Here is an 18,297-nt window from a genome sequence, read left to right as displayed (position 1 = left end):
TTTGCTACAAAATTCCTCAAGATTACTAAGATAGGAAATGATAGAGCCAGATAAGAAATCAGATACTCTGGTTCCAGCATTCCACTCTTAACTATTATATTATACTGCCTCCTCCAAAGGAAACAGCATCTAATCCAAAGAGTACTAAATAAAGGCTTGTTTGTTAGCTAAATGAATGATATAGAAGAGGAATCAATGTGCAGTAGAAAAAAATAATGGGCTAATTGGTAATCAACAGAACTGAGTTCTTGACGTAGGTTGGGTGTTAACCAGGTATATGAACTAGACCAGGGGTCGGCAAACTTTTGAGACAGAAGAGCCACGAGGGGTCGGCAAACTGCGGCTCGTGAGCCACATGTAGCTCTTGGGGTACATACATGTGGCTCTGACGTAAAATTGAAAATGAAAATAAAGCTATCATAGTTTCATTTATAATATTACTTTAAATTTTCCTTATTTGTAAAAATATATTTATGGCTCTCAAATAATTTTTAAATTGTTTTGAGGGACAGGACTGGCTCTTCCAGGGGTCAGCAAACTTTTGAGACGGAACGTACCCGAAGAACCGCATGTGGCTCGCGAGCCGCAGTTTACCAACCCCTGATCTAGACCTTAATTTCTATATCTGTAAAGTGAAGGATTCAGACTAGATCGGCAGTTTCCAAATGTTAATAACTAGAATCAAGCTGACTTCACAGAATCAACCACAGACCTTTTTATACAGCCAAGCTTTCAGAGATTTAGATATAGAAGGTATAATCTGTATCATTTCTAAAATCTCTCTTTGTGATGCTGATTCACAATCATGTTTGGAAACCATTTGTTTAAACCTTTCTGAGGTCCTTTTCAGCTACAATATCCTCTCATTTTAAGCTTTTCAATGATCTAGTTTATCTAATCTTCTATCCCATATTGGCCTCTTTTGATAGCATCTGTGACAGCTGGTCATCTAGTATCTATATTAACACTTTCCACTAATAGTGAAGAACTCGAGAAATGTTTCCTATGCAGAAGACAGAGTTTAAGCCAAAGAGTAAGTAAACATAAAGAGTTTAAACAAAGAACAAAAAGAACTCAAAATTAGAGGTGAGACTTTGAGAGAGAGAAAGACTAGACATGGAAGGGGCCAGTATCTGGAGAATAGTCCCATAAAATTCTGATCCTGAGGCAAAAGAATTGATGGCCATCTAAGGAAGGCTTAGAAAGGCTTGAGGTTGAGAATGAAGTTCAAATCACATTATTTTCATTCTTCAGTGGAAATTTCCCAAGATCCTTCCAGAAGTGAATGACTACAAGGGCTAAAGATTTTTAGGAGTTAACTAGATGTACGAGAGCTCATGTGTATGTGGGGAGCCGGAGAATAACAGTATGCAGAAGGAGTCAGGGGAAAAGAAGAAGGTGGCTGAATTGCAACTTAATGAATATGTACAAATTAATCACAAGAAGAATGAGAGCAAAGGGCGATTCATGCAGAGAAAGCATGAGCTGAAGGTAGAGTCTTTGGGAGCTGCAATTTATTGAAAGTAATCCAGGTGAGAGACAAAATATACATTATCTTGAGCATAAACAAGAAATTCAAATGTTTAACCTGATTGTGTATCCGTCATGAATTTAGAGGCCTTGATTATACGCACACTACCTTTTATTTTTTTACTATATAAGTTTCAGGTGTATAACATTATAATTTGACATCTGTATACACTACAAAGTGATCATCCCTCAAAATCTAGTTACTAATTAATATCTACACCCTCCTTCTTTATCTTAACCTTGGGCTGCAGTTTCTTTATACCTTGATCATTTGGCTCTACTTCTCTGACCATCCCAAGTTGGTTTTTTTTTTCAGAAATTAACAATCTCAACTTGACATGGTTTTCTAAAAGCCATAGTTCTGTAGACAGATTATACTGTTACTGCCCCTTACAATTTCTAGTTTTATCTAATATTGGGGATACAACCTACTTGAATAATGTTTTAAAGTGACATTTAACTAGTAGTTGCTGCAACTGAGTTATAAAAATCTCAAATAAGATCAGTATAGAACTGACTGATACTTGAAGGATTCCAGAATTAACAACTTTTTAGTCCAAAAATACCTATTTCCCCCGTACTCTTTATTTTCTGTCTTATAGCCATTCATCTGAAGAGGTATAATTTTATAACTTATTCCTCAAATATTTATTAAGCACTTGCTATGTCCTGTCTCATAACTCATTTTTTTCCCCATGATACGACAGACAGTCTAAGCTCATGAAATTTTAATTTTACTTTAGAGAACTTCTGAAAAATAGATTTGGGAAGAGAGGGGAAGAGCCTAATTTGAGAGCTTAACCCCATTTATGATGATGATTCTATGGGGAAAAAAAATGTACTTGGCAAAGAAATGCATCTGCTTGGGGAATTCCAGGGTCATGTCTTTTATTTGCATCAGTCACTTAACTCATGTTAAGAAAGAAGACAGGCAGTGCCAGGAATCAGGCTCCTCATCCTACCTCCCCTTTCCTACCCCACCCCTAAATTGCCATAATAGAAACTGATGGACTCCAGACCTTTTAAAATAAGGAAATGTGGCAATTAGACCATATCTCCCACTCTGGAACTCCAGATTTTCACTCTATGACCGAGATGTCGTAAAGCCTCTATATGGACCATATATAGTCCCAGGTCGGGCAATTGTATAATATTTCAATTATTATCAATTATTCAAAAAATTATTTTTTTTCCTCCATATACTTTATCAATATATGAGAAATTAATGGGAAGGAAACTGATTATTTTTTTAAAGAAAGTTGAATTTTCTAGGCCATTAGGTATCACTGTGCTAAATAATATATAACCTTAAAAGAGCAAATACTCTACAAAAAGATAACATCAAGCCTATTATTAGTGTTTATATTTTTTGGTCTCATTTGAGGATCAACCATTTTAGTTTTACCTAGCACAGAGCCTGGAAAATAATAAGCACTCATCAAAATTATTAAATGACAAATAAAAGAAAGAGATTTTTCATCATTGAACTTTTCAGTATTAACATTCTGAACCCTTATATTGATAATATTCAGAGGTCTCCCTTTATTCATATTTATACTTCCCATCCACCATTCAAATATCTGTGATTACCTCTTTACTAAAATCATGACAGAAATCTTTCCCTGACAGGCTACATTTCTTAAACGTAAAGTTATTCTTTCCTTTCTTAGCTGTCCTAACTTCACTGATCAAATATTTCGATGGAAGAAGCATTCTAACACACTTAAGATATACAAGACTGCTGAGAAAAAAAATGAAACGCACTAATCCATCGTAACTAGACTTGTTTTTCACAGATATGCTTATACTAACATCTGTTAGTCCTCTAGCACAGTGACCAACATGATAATTATACTTGCAACGTCTTTCAAAATTCCAGGGTGGCTGTCATATCTTAGGCACTTCATATGTATATAAAGCCTATGACTTTGGGAATACTACTAAGCTAACTTTATTTCTGGATTTCTAAAGACCTAGTCAGGGTAAACAAGTCACAAGCAGATTGAAAGAGGGATAATAAAAGCAAATATCTTCAGTTATTTACTTACATGCATTAAAAAAAATGACAGCCCTATAATCTAACTTATAAACTCATGAAAAATTACCTTTTTCCTGAGAAAGCTTTTCCTGCTGCCGTTGGTGGTGAGGTTTGTACGGTGCTGCCCCCTGACTGAGCTCTTCAGCCACAAAACCATCCAGAAAAGATAAGGAAGCATCTACCTGTATTAAAATAAAGCAAAAATTAGGAATTAAAAAAAGTACCCTAAACAGTAGACTGTACATTCACATAAATACTTTCAGTCCATATGTCCTAAAAACAATTTTTAAATGAAAAACAGAACTTCAATTCCAAAAGTGCTACCTAACTATCTAGCCTTCTGAAATATCTATAATCAAATCACTTGGCTAATAATCTAACAATGTAAACCATTTGCAGTTACTATTAATTTTATTGCATTGCAGAATACATTTTTGAGCATCCAACTATATTAGAGCATCATGTTAGGTGCTATGATTGAGACACAAAGAAAGACAGTTTCCTCCCCTCATGAGACTTATATAACCTATAGGAAGAGAAGATACATATACTATGGGCTATAATCTGTATTAGTTTCCTGCTGCTGGGGGCTAAAAACAAGGTGTTGATAAGACTCGTTCCTTCTGGAGGTTCCAGGGGAGAATAAGTTCCTGTCCCTTCCAGCTTCTAAAGGCCACTAGAATTCCTTGGCTTCTGGCCATATCACTCTGATCTCTGTTTCTATTGTTACTTTGCCTTCTCCTCTGACTTCTTGCCTCACTTTTATTAGGACTCTTGTGGTTATATTATGCCTACTTGGCTAAATGCAGGATAATCTCCCCATCACAAAATCCTTAATCACATCTACAAAGTCCTTTTTACCAGTAAGGTAACATAAGAACAGGTTCCAGGGATTAAAATGTGGACATCTTGGGTGGTTGGAGGGCTACTATTCAGCCCTTTTGGATTTAACTATCTGATTCCCTTCTACCTGAAAATGCTTTTTTACAAATCTTATGGAAAATTACTTAATTTCAGTAGTAACAGAAAGGTATAAGAGAATGATTAAATGAAAAGAAAGAAGAGATGAAGAAAGAGTAAGGGGAAAAGGAAAAAGAGAGCAAGAAAAATAAGATATACACAAGAGGGTTAGCAGTGATGACCTCAGAACCAGAGATCGGCTTCTCCCAATTTAGCTAAGTGTATGGAAACAGATAATTTAGTACAGCAGGTAATTCTCAAACATTTAAGTGGCTTGCCACACTCTGAATTTGGAAAGGTTTAGTTTCAGGAAGATTCTTAAGAGGTGAAGCTATGTCATCATCGTTATCTTTCATGGGAAGAAAGGGGAAATGTGGTTACTTCCAAGTTTAATACTATGTACAGCAAATTTATTCATCACTTCAATGTCTCTGGAATGCCTACCATTAAATGTTAAAGCAAGGCCTCTCTGCCTTTAAGGATCTATTGAAAGAACTAATAAACAAAGGTTCAAAATGAATACAAGCCATGAAAATCTGATTCAGAATTAGTGGGATTACTGCCGACCCTCTCCTCTTTCTCAACTATATGACATCTAACACATAAAAATGTGAACATATCTGGTTTCCTTTTGGAAGTTTTCTGATTTACACCAATCTGAGGGAGAGGCTGGTACAAATTCGGAAGGCGAGTAGTAACTGAGTGTTCTGTGTTAAAAGGAGTGGTGGCTGAAAGTCGGTGGGAGAAGGAAAGAGAGGTGGTCAGGTTCCAAAATGGTAAAGAATTTAGGCAGTAGATGGTCAAAATAAAATGGAAAACTATTTTTTAACATTCTCAAAGAAGACAGAATAATAATAAAATTACATATTAGAGGAATTCAAAGAAAATAAAAATGAAAATTCTTGAATTATTACATACAAAAGAGTCAAAGAGTATAAATTCTTCCACTGGAATTCTCCAGAAGAGATACTCCTCTATTCCTGACCATTTAGGATCACTACTGAACAGAAGCTCTCAAATTCTCTCTCATACTGATGTGAGAAAAACTCCAACCTTCATCTTAAGTGCTACAGAAATTAAATTTTATACATTCCAGATATATCACAAATGTAAAAATTATTCTGTTTAAAGACTATACAATTTTTAAAAAGATGGAACACAGATATCTTACCACCATGTCTTCACAACTCTTATTAACTGGAAGCAAGCTCTTCATAAATTCCACATTCTCATGCAAATGCTTTAATTCAAATGCATGTTGTCTCATGCAAGTATCCAAAGATACAGTAAATTCCTGGATTAATTTCTCAACAACGTTAGAAGAGTGTGCTTGAGGTGTCAACTTGGTCACAGCAGCAATTAACCAGGCTTTTGTTTCTGAAGAAATGGAGTCACTCATAAGTAACCTGCAGAGCTTGGTTATAACTTCATCTGGTGGTTCCTTATCTAAGAGGTAGGAATACTCCCCTAAAACCTATGAGTAAAACAGAGATATTTATATACAAATATCAAGTTATTCAGCAAACTATACTCAGAAATCTAAACAAAGTGCCTATTGCCAGAGTAAATTTAATCTAGATTCAACATATTCTCATGGTGAAGAAATTATTAGATGAAGATACAACTGTACATTTTAGGTTCAAGATTATACCAAGAATTGGAACACAAAAAATTTTTCCACACCTTTATCATTAACAATACATAAAGCAGATACCTTTACAAGTTAGCTTTCTTCTGAATTTTCAAGTTTGTTTATTGGTTTTTACAAGTACTCTCATATTCTGCTATTATTTTCCAATAAGCATTTAAACAAGTGGTTCTCACATGTTAGTATGCATAAGTCACCTGAGATGTTTCACTAAAATACAGAATTCTAGGCATTAACCACAGATATTCTGATTTAGTATGTCTATGGTGATATTCTATAATATACATGTTGATCAAGCATCAGCTGATTCTGACGGAGATGATCCACTGAACTCTAAGGAACACTTGTCTATGTTACATGGCCTTTGTCTGACATCTAACTTATTCAGGTGATATAAAATCCTACTGGTCTAAGAACCATTAGTAAACTGATAATTCGTGGAGTGTGAGCTCTTTCCTAAGTGGTATTTATGAAGAATATTCATGTCTCTGGTGTAATAATGGCACTAGTAAGATAAAAAAGAGGGAGGTGAGGCGACACTCAAGGGAAGATTTACAGCTAGTAACAAGAAGAGGAGGAAAAAATAGGACGAAATAAGTTCAATCTTTAAATAGTATAATAATTTTAAAAGATGGAAGGTAGCTCTATAAGTCAGGGTGACCTAAATCCCAGTTCAAAAATCAGTGGACTTACGCTTCTGGGAAGATGGAGTCAAAGCATTTTCCCCTATCTCTTCCACTAAGTACACGTAAAAACCCTTGCTGTTATACATAAAACACACACAAAAAGACTCCGAAAGGTGAAGAAAAGATGGCAGATCACTAAGGACCTTGGGACCTAAGGAACAATACTGTGGGTTATCGGTTACCTCACAGACCCCAGACCAGGTTCTGGAAATTCCAATGGACTCAGACAAAAAAAGTCCCAAGAAAAGCCTGTCTCTAGCCAGGAGGACAAAAAACTTTTAGACAACAACCCTTCTACTCCAGCCAAGCACCACATAGAAAACCTGCAACCCCACCCATACCAGCAAAGACAGAGTGGAGAGCCAAGACTTCCAACCCACCAGGCTGTAAAAGGCACCACAACTCCCCCACAAGGTGGTGACAGAGAAAGTCGAGTTGAGGGGACAGGACTTTCATACCCACCAAGCTGTAGAGGCCCACTTCTCTGCAGTGTCCATGAAGGCCACTTCACCTCCACGGCCTGCACGTCCCCTCCACCCAGGTATAAAGAGGTGCCCCTCCCCCCTCTGCTGGGGCGGTGTCAGGGGGAGCCTAGTGGGGAATCAGACTGCTCAGCAATGACGAGGCCACCCCTTCACTGTCAGTGGAGGCCACATGGTTAACCTCAACACCCTTATCTCAAAACAATCTCCAAAAGAATTTAATCCACATTTACAGAGCACACCACCCAACAACAGCAGAATATCCGTTCTTTTCAAGCACCCACAGAACATATAACAACACAGACCATCTCACAGGCCATAAAACAACCCTCAACAAATTTAAGAAGAGCTGAAATCACAGAGTATTTTCTCTGACAGTAGAAATCAAACTAGAAATCAGTAACAGGAAAGATAATGGGAAATTTTTCAAACACTTAAAAACTAAACAACACTATTCTATACAATCTTTCCAGGAAAGAACACTCTCAACCCATCCTATGAAGCCAGTATTACCTTGGTACCAAAACTACACAGAGTAGAGAAAAAGAAAACTACAAACCAATATCCCTCATAAACAGAGATGCAAAAGTTCTTAACAAGGTTTCAAGAAATCTACAAAAATAATCCTAGATTAATAAGTGAGTTTAGCAAGACTGCAGGATACAAGATCAAAATACAAAAATCTATTATATTTGTATGTAGTATTAGCAACAAAAATACAAACCAAAATTAAAAATACATTTATTACCGCTCTAAAGAAAATGAAATACTGAACTATAAATCTAACAAAACATGTAGAGGATTTGTATGCTGCAGAAAGAAATAAAAACACTCTAAATATATGGAGTGACATGTCATGTTCATGGAAGGAAAAAACAAATGGCCACCAAATACAATAACCAATTTAGGCAAGGATTATCAATACTAAAACCACAGATGAAAGAGCTGAGGAAAAAATGCTCACACAGCCTCACAAAATCACTCAGATTAGTTATAAATCACTAAGGAGAAAGGGCGCCCTTTCAATGGAGAGATCTGAAGGTCACTGTCTTAACACAACAAAGAAACTTACCATCACCAATTACAGGAGAAATTGACATTATATGCATCTTGATTCAATGCGGTGGGAAGTACATAATATTGCCGATGCAGTAGTCTTGCTAAAAATGTTTAGCGGAACCAGAAATACTCAGACAAATTCAGAATGCTGAACATTCTACAAGTCAACAGGACTCATACAAAAAATCAGTGTCATGAAAACAAAAAGAAACTGAGGACCACTGTAAAATAAAAAACAGGCTAAAAAAATACACTGAAATGCAATTTGTAAACCCTGACTGGATCTGGAATTGGGAGGAATAGAAAAACAGCCATAAGAGGCATTTTTTGAACAACGGGATAAATGTGAATATGAACTGTTTATTTAGCAACATTAATGAATTAACATTACATTTCTTAGGTGTAATAATTGTTTTATCATTTTCTTGAACAATGTTATTCTTATGAGGTTCCCATTGAATTTTGTATGGGTAAGGTGTCATGATGTCTACAACTCAATTGTAAATGGCTCAGCAAAACAAACTGTATAGGTAGACTTAGACTTAAATGTTGATACAGTAAAGCAAAGATGATTAAAAATACTGAGGATCTAGATGATAAGTATGGGGATATTTATTATCCAAGTCTTTCAAATTTCCTGTAGATGAGAAAATAAAAATTCTTAAATAAAAGTCTGGGTAAAATTTAAGTTAACATGCTAACATTTGGCCAAACTATAAAATATTAAAATGTGCATACTCTATGACCCAGCAGTTGCACTTCTCCAAATCTCCCCCATAAACACACACTAACCCATACGCACAAGAAAGAATACACAAGATGACAGGATGTATGTGATTACATATGATGAAATTACATAAAGTTGTGACCTTCATCTTACAAAGAGATTATCTCCCTTGCTGGCTTTCATGAAGCAAGCAGCCATGTTGAGAGGCCCACATAGCAAGAATCTAAGGACTGTTCTAGGAGCTAAGGGTAGCCTACAGTTGATAGTCTGAACCCCAAACATTCAGTTTTACAGCTGAAGAAACTGATTCCTGAACCTGGAAGTGTGGATCCTTCACCACACAAGCTTCAGATGAGACAGCAGCCCCAGCCAACACCTCAATTGCAACCTTGACAGACCCTAAACAGAGAACCCAGCTAAGCCATATCTAGATTCCTGACCCACAGAAACGGTGAGGTAATAAGCTTATGTTGTTTTAAGCACTAAGTTTGTACAGCAATAGAAAACTAATATATCACAGTTGTGAGTATTCACACATTCAAATACAGATTCACATAGAAAACACACAAATGTATTGTAGACACAGAGATCTAAACCAATTGCCATATTTATTGTAAAAGGCTAGAAAAGTGAGATGGCAGGGAGAATGAACAGACAACAGTTAAGTGATAGAAGGTAACTACTGGGGGAAAAGTTGACAGCTGAAGGAGTTAACTGAGTAGAACTGAATGATTTCTGAAAAAAATATAGTTAGTGTTTGGTTTTATAAAAAAATAACGTTATAAACATTTGTAATTTAGTATACTTTGCTCACCCAGCTCATAACTTGAAGAAATCTCTGTGGATAGAACACATTTTCCTCATCTAGTAAAGTGAGATAAGACTGAACTGCATAAAGTCTTAATTGTTGATCTTCTGTTTCATCATCAAAACCTACAAAGAAATTAATATGTCATTTTAATTTCCACTACATTCTTTAAGGACTCTGTAATAAAAACATTTAATTTTAAAATCTACTTTACAGAATGCAGTAGTTTACTAACCTTCCGCCAGCAGTCTCAGGAAGTTATTGGGAATATCAGGATGCATTACATCTCCTCCCACTGAAAACACAGCATTCATTGTCTGAATAAACCATGCATTATCAGGAGCATATGTGTCCACAGTGTTAAGAACAAGTACACTTCCAAATGTCACTTACTAAAATTATCCTTTCCGCATAAACCTTTTAAAAATAACCCCCAATTCATCCTAGTTTGGCATTTTTATCTTTAACCTCTGCCAATAAACTGTTCTATACTCCAGTTTTATGTAAAATAGGTGCTCAGTAAATCTGACTTAATAAATTTAACAAACCACGTTTACGTTGCTTTATCTAGGACTCTGCTTGCACACCATAGGATCCAATACATAAATGTGAACTAATTGAAAGAAATGTTCCAGCGAATGACAAATAATGGATAATGATATACACTTCAGAGAGGCTAAATGTTGTGATATGTCTACTTGAACAAGTTGTTTAACCTCTTTTCTCATCTGTTCCTCTTCATTTCTAAAATTCTATCATTCTGCTGGCCAGAGCAATAGCACTGGCTAGAACTTAACCCTCTGTTGGGCACAACTGATCTCACAGATTCACTGCACACAAAAATGCCGCTATGAAATACGCCTTTACGTTACTAAGTCACAAAGACGACTGGCGATAGATTCCAGTAGAGGGGTAAGACACAGAAGTGATGAGACACGATACTTAAGTGTTAGATATTTGAAAATTTGAGTGCAATGAATCTGTGAGATCAGTTGCACCTGATGGAGGGTTAAGCAATGTTCAAGATAATCTGATTAATATTATTCACACATTCTTTTTTAGCTTTAACAGCAAACATCTTAAAAAGAATGGAATATCCTTGTGACCTGTAAGAGTTCCTCTGCCTTTTAGAAAACTAATGTGAAGAAAAGTAACATGTGAATGGCATTCCCAACTATTTTATTGTGACAATTTCTAATATAAACAATAGTTTAAAGGATAAATTTTAGCATCTTGATTCCCCAACCCCCAAAACAACAACTTTTACTCAGAAAAGAAACTGAGCAGGAAGTAAAGTCAAAGACAAGAAGAGACTGAAAGAAATCAGGCAGAGGTTCTTTTATCTTCCTACTCATAATACTGAACAACTGTATGAAAAGAGCCAGGAAAAACAAAAGCCATCCACTAAGAAGTCTACACAAATTCCTGTTTTTGACAAGAGGGGCTTAAATATCAGGAAGGGAAGTTAAGTTATTGCTAGTTCTCAGAACTCAACTTGCAAGTGAACATGTCTATACCAATCATTTTAAAATCACAGTGTAACTAGAGGTATTTTATGACTCATGGTCCCAACAAAGGATATTTCTCCGCCAGTTCAGCTATTTTGCCAACCAAATTGACAATAATATACTCTTCTTTGCTCTGATGTAAATATTCAAGCATTTTCTGGACAATCACTGTTATGTTCTGTGCATTAGTGATTCTGTAAAGAAGTTCCAGCGTCTATTTAAGAAAGAGAAATAAAAACAGTATTATAAAACTATGCCTTATAATACTGACAAACACAGTAACATATATGTTTATAACATAGTTGATTCTTGCACTTTTACATAGATCTACTGGGCAGGTCAATTTATAAGTGCTCAAGAAATGCACAGAACTTAATAAAGGTAACTTTATTAGAAATAAAGAAATACAGATTATACCTCCTCTGAAGATGGCAAATGTTGACTAAAACAAAAAAAAAAATTAAACTAGAAATTTATTATCCAAAATTTACAGAACTAAATGATTACTAAAGAAATTTAGATACAGGGCCGGCCGAGTGGTGCGTTGGTTAAGAACTAGCTTGGGGTGCCAGAGGGCACCGGTTCGGATCCCACATATGAGGGCCAGTGACACTGCCCTCTGCAGCTAAGATGGTGAATGGCAGCTAGACCTGGGGCTGGGCTGCCATGGGTCGCCGGCGACGACGTAGGCTACAGCCCCTGCTGCAGTGGGCTGCCATAAGCTACCGTGTGTAGCCAGCAGCCATCGTGAGCGGCCGTCCAGAAGCCGGCGACTGATGTGCCTCACCCGGGAAGAACACAATGATGGTGCCAACTTGGGCCAGTGAAGCAACATCCTCCACAACTAGACTGAAGAACAAAACAACAGCAACTTGTCTNCCCCAATAAAATCTTTAAAAAAAAAATTTAGATACAAAAAAAATAAAGCAATAAACCTTAAGACAAATAAAACTATTGTCAAAAAAATAATTACGATCAATTCCAAAGTCTAAAAGCCTTTTATTGATATAATTATGATCTGACATCTCTACAAGAAAGGCTGTGTAAAGACTAAAAAATTAAAACTTTTATAATTTATTTTCTAAAAATATAACAGCTTCTTACACCTACAGTACTTGTGCCTATCTGTATGTGTGTATGTGTGTTTGTGTGCATATACATATAAAAATCCAGGTCTTGCAAACTGTATTTTCCAAACAACAGAAAACAGCACGAGTGGGTTTATCAGCTAAGGGCAAATGGCCTCTAATAGATGGACAAAGGTTGGTGGCCCAAGCACTTCAAAGCCTAGCAAGGCCTATGTTCAGAACCTCAGTATCACAGAAGAACCATCTGATAGCTACTTGTCAGCGCTGAGGAATACACCTCTTGCTGCCGTAACTAAGATGAGGGAAGACCAGTACCAGAGCAAGCTCCCATTTGGCTGCTTTTCTAATGTCCTACATTAAGGTTCTAAAAATATAGTTCCCAGAAATCAACATAAGACCGAGGGCAATACTAAGAAAGTATCATTTACTGGTGTTTTAGGATCAACAATATTAGCAGCAGGAGAATTTCCACACATCCTACTTGTCGAACTTGTTCAAAATATCTTTAGGGCTCTAATTTTTCAATCCTCACAGCCAAGACTTCAAGTACAAAAAATAATACATTTTAAAAGATTTCTTTTTAATCCTTAATTTTATTTAAAATCTATAAATACATAAGTCCCCCCATCAATAGCTTTCAATTTAAGAAGCTGCTTTAGACATACTCCCTGTACACTCTAAACTATATGTTATATATTTTTAGATACTCTACACCAAATTTATTTCCTACTCTAAGACCATGAAATTTAGCATTTTCAGGACTGAATGGAGTATGGTATTAGGGATTCAATGGGCAGAGGTCTTTTCTGTTAGCTCTTTCTTGCCTTCTTTCTCCTTATATGAAAGAAAGGTAATAAAATCAGGTAAAATGAAATCCCAGCCCCAAGTAACAGGTCACTCCATACCCAAGGACCAAAGTTCTTGCCATGTAATGACTTATGAAAGTTAGAAGTGACAGTGGCACTGAGGAGACAATACTGCAGTGCCTTCTTGGGGTACCACCAATACTCAGTATGTTCCCCAAAGAACTCAAATTACTTTTCTCACTGCAAGTAATGAATGGACCAAACATATCAGAATTGATCATTTTAAAGAGTCACCTATTTTCCCTTTGACTTCCATTTTCAAATGACAGCCTAATAATTCAATATAACAATAAGAGAACCATACTTAAGTCAACCCTGTTCAAATCAGTAGTCAGCCTCACACAGAAAATGCATGCTGTGTATCTGTTCAAAGTGCAAGAGCCATATAGTTATTTGTTATTGTCCCTTGGCACCGTCTCATTTTTCTACAATGGCTACACACAGAAATTTGTACATCTATAACTTCTCAGATTCACTCAAGGCAAATAACAATTTTCCAAAGGTTAAAAATATGAACACAAAGAAATATGTGTATACATACACACACATCGTATTTATGGCAATTTGTCAAAAATAGTTTTGTTTCAAAAACAGTGCCTTTAAAATTCAAATTTCATAATCTTATCTTTTTTATTTTATTTATATATATATATATATTTTTTTTTAAGATTTTTATTGGGGAATTGGGGGGATGGGAACAGCGCTGGGGAATTTGGGGAAGGGGAACAGACAAGTTGCTGTCGTTTTGGTTTTCAGTCTAGTTGTGGAGGACATTGCTTCACTGGCCCAAGTTGGCACCATCATTGCGCTCTTCCCGGGTGAGGCAGATCAGTCACCTGCTTCTGGACGGCCACTCACTGCAGGCTGCTGGCCGCTCACGCTGGCTGTGCCCATGGCAACCCACTGCCACAGGGGCTGCAGCCTAAGCCGTCGCCGGCGACTCACAGCAGCCCAGCTCCAGGCTGAGCTGTTGTTCAGCATCTTAGCTGTAGAGGGCAGTGTCACTGGCCCTCATATGTGGGATCCGAACCGGGGCCCTCTGGCGTCCCAAGCCAGCTCTTAAGCATCGCACCACTTGGCCGGCCCTCTTTTTTAAATTACAACTGTTTAATGCAGTACAGTATTCTCTCAATAACTACTTTTAACTCATAGTTTTTAAGTAATTTATATGTTTAGTAGGTTCTTTTTATCTTTATTTCTTTTAAAATCAGAAATAAAACTATCTGCTCTTCTGAACTTAGTCCTATATACCATTTTCAATGAAGGTATATAGAGTGATTTCTCTACATGAGAATTAACAGAAATATTTATATAGACACGCAAGTACATATTAAAGCAATTTTACCAAAGGAAAAAGTCAAAAACAATTAAGTAAATTATGCACCTTTCCTTTCAAGAAATTCAAATCATTTTAGAGATATTTTTATTCTTTCAACATTCCTACATATGTAATAGGAAATGCATTAGCCTATTTTACAGATGTTAAGGAAAGTAATGAAAAAATATCAGTCATCATATATTACATCTTAAAAGTGTACTAATAGGAAGACCTGGCAATAAAATTCAGGTCTCCTAGTGATACAATTCTTGGACCAAAAAAATATTAATGAATCCATACAGGTAACTGGACCTTACTCCTCTAACTCATAATTTAAAGCCATTCCTGTAGATACTGACACAAGTGCTTTTTAGAAAAGTTCCTTAAATTTTAGTAGAAAGAATAAAATGCTCTCAAAAGTTAAAACACACACGTGCGTGCACACACACGCACATACACACTGCCCACCACTTTCATCTCTCTCTATATCAACAAAAAGTTTAAAGATCGTAACACTTCGACATACACTATTCAAAATACCAGTTTACCTCTCTTTTAATAATGGGATCAGGATGGTCTAAGCATTCAATTATTGTCATCTGGTGTTGAAGAGCCAAAGTAGGATCCTGTTGGATAACATAGGTAAGAGCCTTCAGTCCTAGAAACAAAGATTACATTATACCAAGTGACTTGAAACACATACCCAGCAAATTTCAAAAGCTCTGTTTGTAATTTCTGTCAAAAGAACCAATCATCTTACCTAAATATTTGAGATTTATTTTAGGTGACAGAACAAATTTTCCAATGCACTTGGCAGCCTTCTCAAGTAATTCTGATTTAGGATAAATAGAATAGACTGTATGCACACATTCAAACAGAATAGCTAGAGGAAGAAGATATAAAACTGTCAGGGATCATGTTGAGGCATAATAAAAGCACATATCTGTGTAGACTCATCACAAAACAAACTAACTGAAAGGTCAGTTTTAGTAAAAATCTTTATGGAAAATTTTCAGATATGAACTTTACTGTTTTCAGGCTTATAGTTATTAGGATTACGTTACCACAGTATAATTTAAAGAGAATCATATATATTAATACATAAGAATGATCACCCATTCATGCAATAAGTATTTACTGAACACCTCCTATGTGCCAGGCATTGTTCCAGTAGTATGGATACAGCAGTGAACAAAACAGACAAGCATCCCTGCCCTCAAGCAGATTACATTCTAATGGACACGTAAGTAATATATTTATTGTTCCTATATAAATAAATGTTTCTAACACCGCTTGAAGCCTTTAAAATAATTTACTTTCAGGCAGTTTCTACCACTTATACACAGAAACTGTATATGTGGTTTATTTCAATGTGGTTTATATCAACAATCATTTGGGGATGCTCTAGTAGTTATTTCAAAGTGGGGCTACTGCTCAAAAATCCTCAAGTCACTTCTTCAGTATTAACATCAAAGAATATAGAACAATCTATTTGAACATCTTGATAGTGTTCAAATTTGATCATATAGTCAAAGATCTGATAACTAAAATAGAAGATCAAAGTAGACACTAAAATTTTTTTCAAACTCCTTTAAAGAACATGAATCAAGGAGCTGGAGCTTTGCCATGGTAACAAAGAATCACTGAGGGAGGCACCATTAAGTCCTGCATGCTCTATGGAATCACAGTATGAGAAGTGAGACACAGAATCAGCAGACTTAAAAACAGTTCTACTACAAGTTGAAGCACATCAAGTGTCCTTGATAGAATCACTCCTTCTCTATTTCCAAAAGCTTAAAACATAAAAATCAGATACTTCTTTGTGTACAAGATAGATCCTGATTATTCAACTAGCTATGTTTTACATTGCTAAGTTGCCTATCAATTGAGGTACACATAAATTTTGTGTAAAAAGCTTTACATAAACCCTTTCTAGGGGAGAAAGAAAAATCAGAAATATAAATTTCTTATTAAAAAGGGAACTGACTTTAAAGGAAAACCTACAAAGTAAGTTAATTGAACCTGAAAAGATATTTTGTATATTCAGATGTTGTGCTGTAAAAATGTCTTTATTCTGTGCTATGACTTTACAACTTTATGAACTAAACAAAGAGAGTCTTGGTCAATGAACTAATCAACTAAGGCAAGAATGGGCAAACTACCAGTAAATCCAGACATCAGTCTATTTTTGCAAACCTGTGAACTAAGAATAGTTTTTACATTTTTTAATTGATATAATTTATATGAGTATATAACATTATACTAGTTTCAGGTTAAGCCACAGGAGAATATGTGGCAGAAACCTATGTGACTCATGAAGCCAAAAATATTTACAATCTGGCCTCCTTCTCAGAAAAAGTTTGCCAAATCCTGAACAAACATGACAGTCCTAAGCAAAATTTAAAATGACGCTCCACTTTCTATCATAACTGACATATTTTCCTTTATGGATTCCTGCCATCTCAGAACTTTCCTGCTATCAAATTATTTTACTACAAAAGATTCTCATTACCCTTCTAAAATCTAAACTTCTATATATAGATGCTCATACGATTTCTGGAAAGCTGGTATAGTTCAAAATTGCACTTAATAGTCAGTCAACTTAGGTGTAAATGAGCTGAAAATGAATTTAGTAGGTTTTTAAATTCCCACCTAAAGTCCCTTTATTCTCCAACACTAAAAAATGTGAGTATAAGTCCATAAATGAAAAAGCAGCCACTCTGCTGTCTCCTACGCAGTGGTTAAAAGAAAAGTGCTTCTGAGAATTTCTAAGCATACAATGTGGAGCTTTATTTACTCTTCCGGGGGAACCCAGGTTCTAACCAAAATACCATCAAAATACCAATATTTACTTAAATATTACCAAATTAAAAATCAATAACATTCTAACATCCGTTACACTGAGGTTTTATCACAGATATTTTGGGTTGGAATATGCACAAAATTTGAAGTTCTACTGATTCCTTATCCTTCAGACTAGACTTCACTTTGATTTTCAATGTTATGTCTCTATCTACTCACACCACTCTGGCAGGGAGATAGGGATAGTGTGCCCAATGGGGGAGGCAGTCCAGGTCCTCCACTTTGCCCCTGACACTTTGAGAGGAGGGGATCCTGGTTCCTTCTGGGTGAGGGATGCGAGTATCTGCTGATGCTACCCTCCCTGGGAGGAGGGACACCTCATTACTGCTCCCCATGTGGCCTCCACTGACACTGAGGGGGTGGCCTCAGTACCCCTGAGCGGTGACAAAAGTCTTGACTCTCCACCAGGCTTCCTCTAACCCAACCCAGCAAAGAGGGGAGGGGTACCTCATTACTTCCTATTCCTGGATAACGTGAAATCCAAGGTTCCCACATCATCTCCACTGACAACGCAAGGGAGGGGGTACCGTTAACACCTAGCAGGGATGAAATTTCCAGCTCTTTGCTTGGGCTTCTCTGCCACCAGCCTAGTGGGAGGGCTGGTGCCCCCTTACACCCGTGAGCGTGGAAATATCAGCTCTCCACTAAGCCTTGTTGCGGCAGGCGGAGCCATAGTTTTTCTGCGTACTACTTGGCTATAATAGAGGGGCTATTGTC

The 18,297-nt window shown here is 36.4% G+C and overlaps 1 protein-coding gene across 1 annotated transcript in view; it reads right to left on the bottom strand.

Moving 5' to 3' along the window:
- Positions 1-18,297, bottom strand: part of AP4E1 (adaptor related protein complex 4 subunit epsilon 1) — a 57,415-nt gene that overhangs the window by 18,927 nt on the left and 20,191 nt on the right. The window contains exons 9-15 of the mRNA XM_019664844.1: positions 15,479-15,601; positions 15,267-15,376; positions 11,521-11,660; positions 10,174-10,286; positions 9,945-10,063; positions 5,700-6,002; positions 3,636-3,750 (exon numbers count right to left, since the gene is read on the bottom strand). Of these exons, the coding sequence (XP_019520389.1) occupies positions 3,636-3,750; positions 5,700-6,002; positions 9,945-10,063; positions 10,174-10,286; positions 11,521-11,660; positions 15,267-15,376; positions 15,479-15,601 (1,023 nt within the window). The remainder of the gene's footprint in view (positions 1-3,635; positions 3,751-5,699; positions 6,003-9,944; positions 10,064-10,173; positions 10,287-11,520; positions 11,661-15,266; positions 15,377-15,478; positions 15,602-18,297) is intronic.

The sequence above is a fragment of the Hipposideros armiger genome, unplaced genomic scaffold (genome assembly GCF_001890085.2).
Source record: "Hipposideros armiger isolate ML-2016 unplaced genomic scaffold, ASM189008v1 scaffold_12, whole genome shotgun sequence".
Lineage (NCBI taxonomy): Eukaryota > Metazoa > Chordata > Mammalia > Chiroptera > Hipposideridae > Hipposideros > Hipposideros armiger.
Note: the sequence above shows the minus strand (reverse complement) of the source record. Positions and strands in the feature narration are given on the sequence as shown.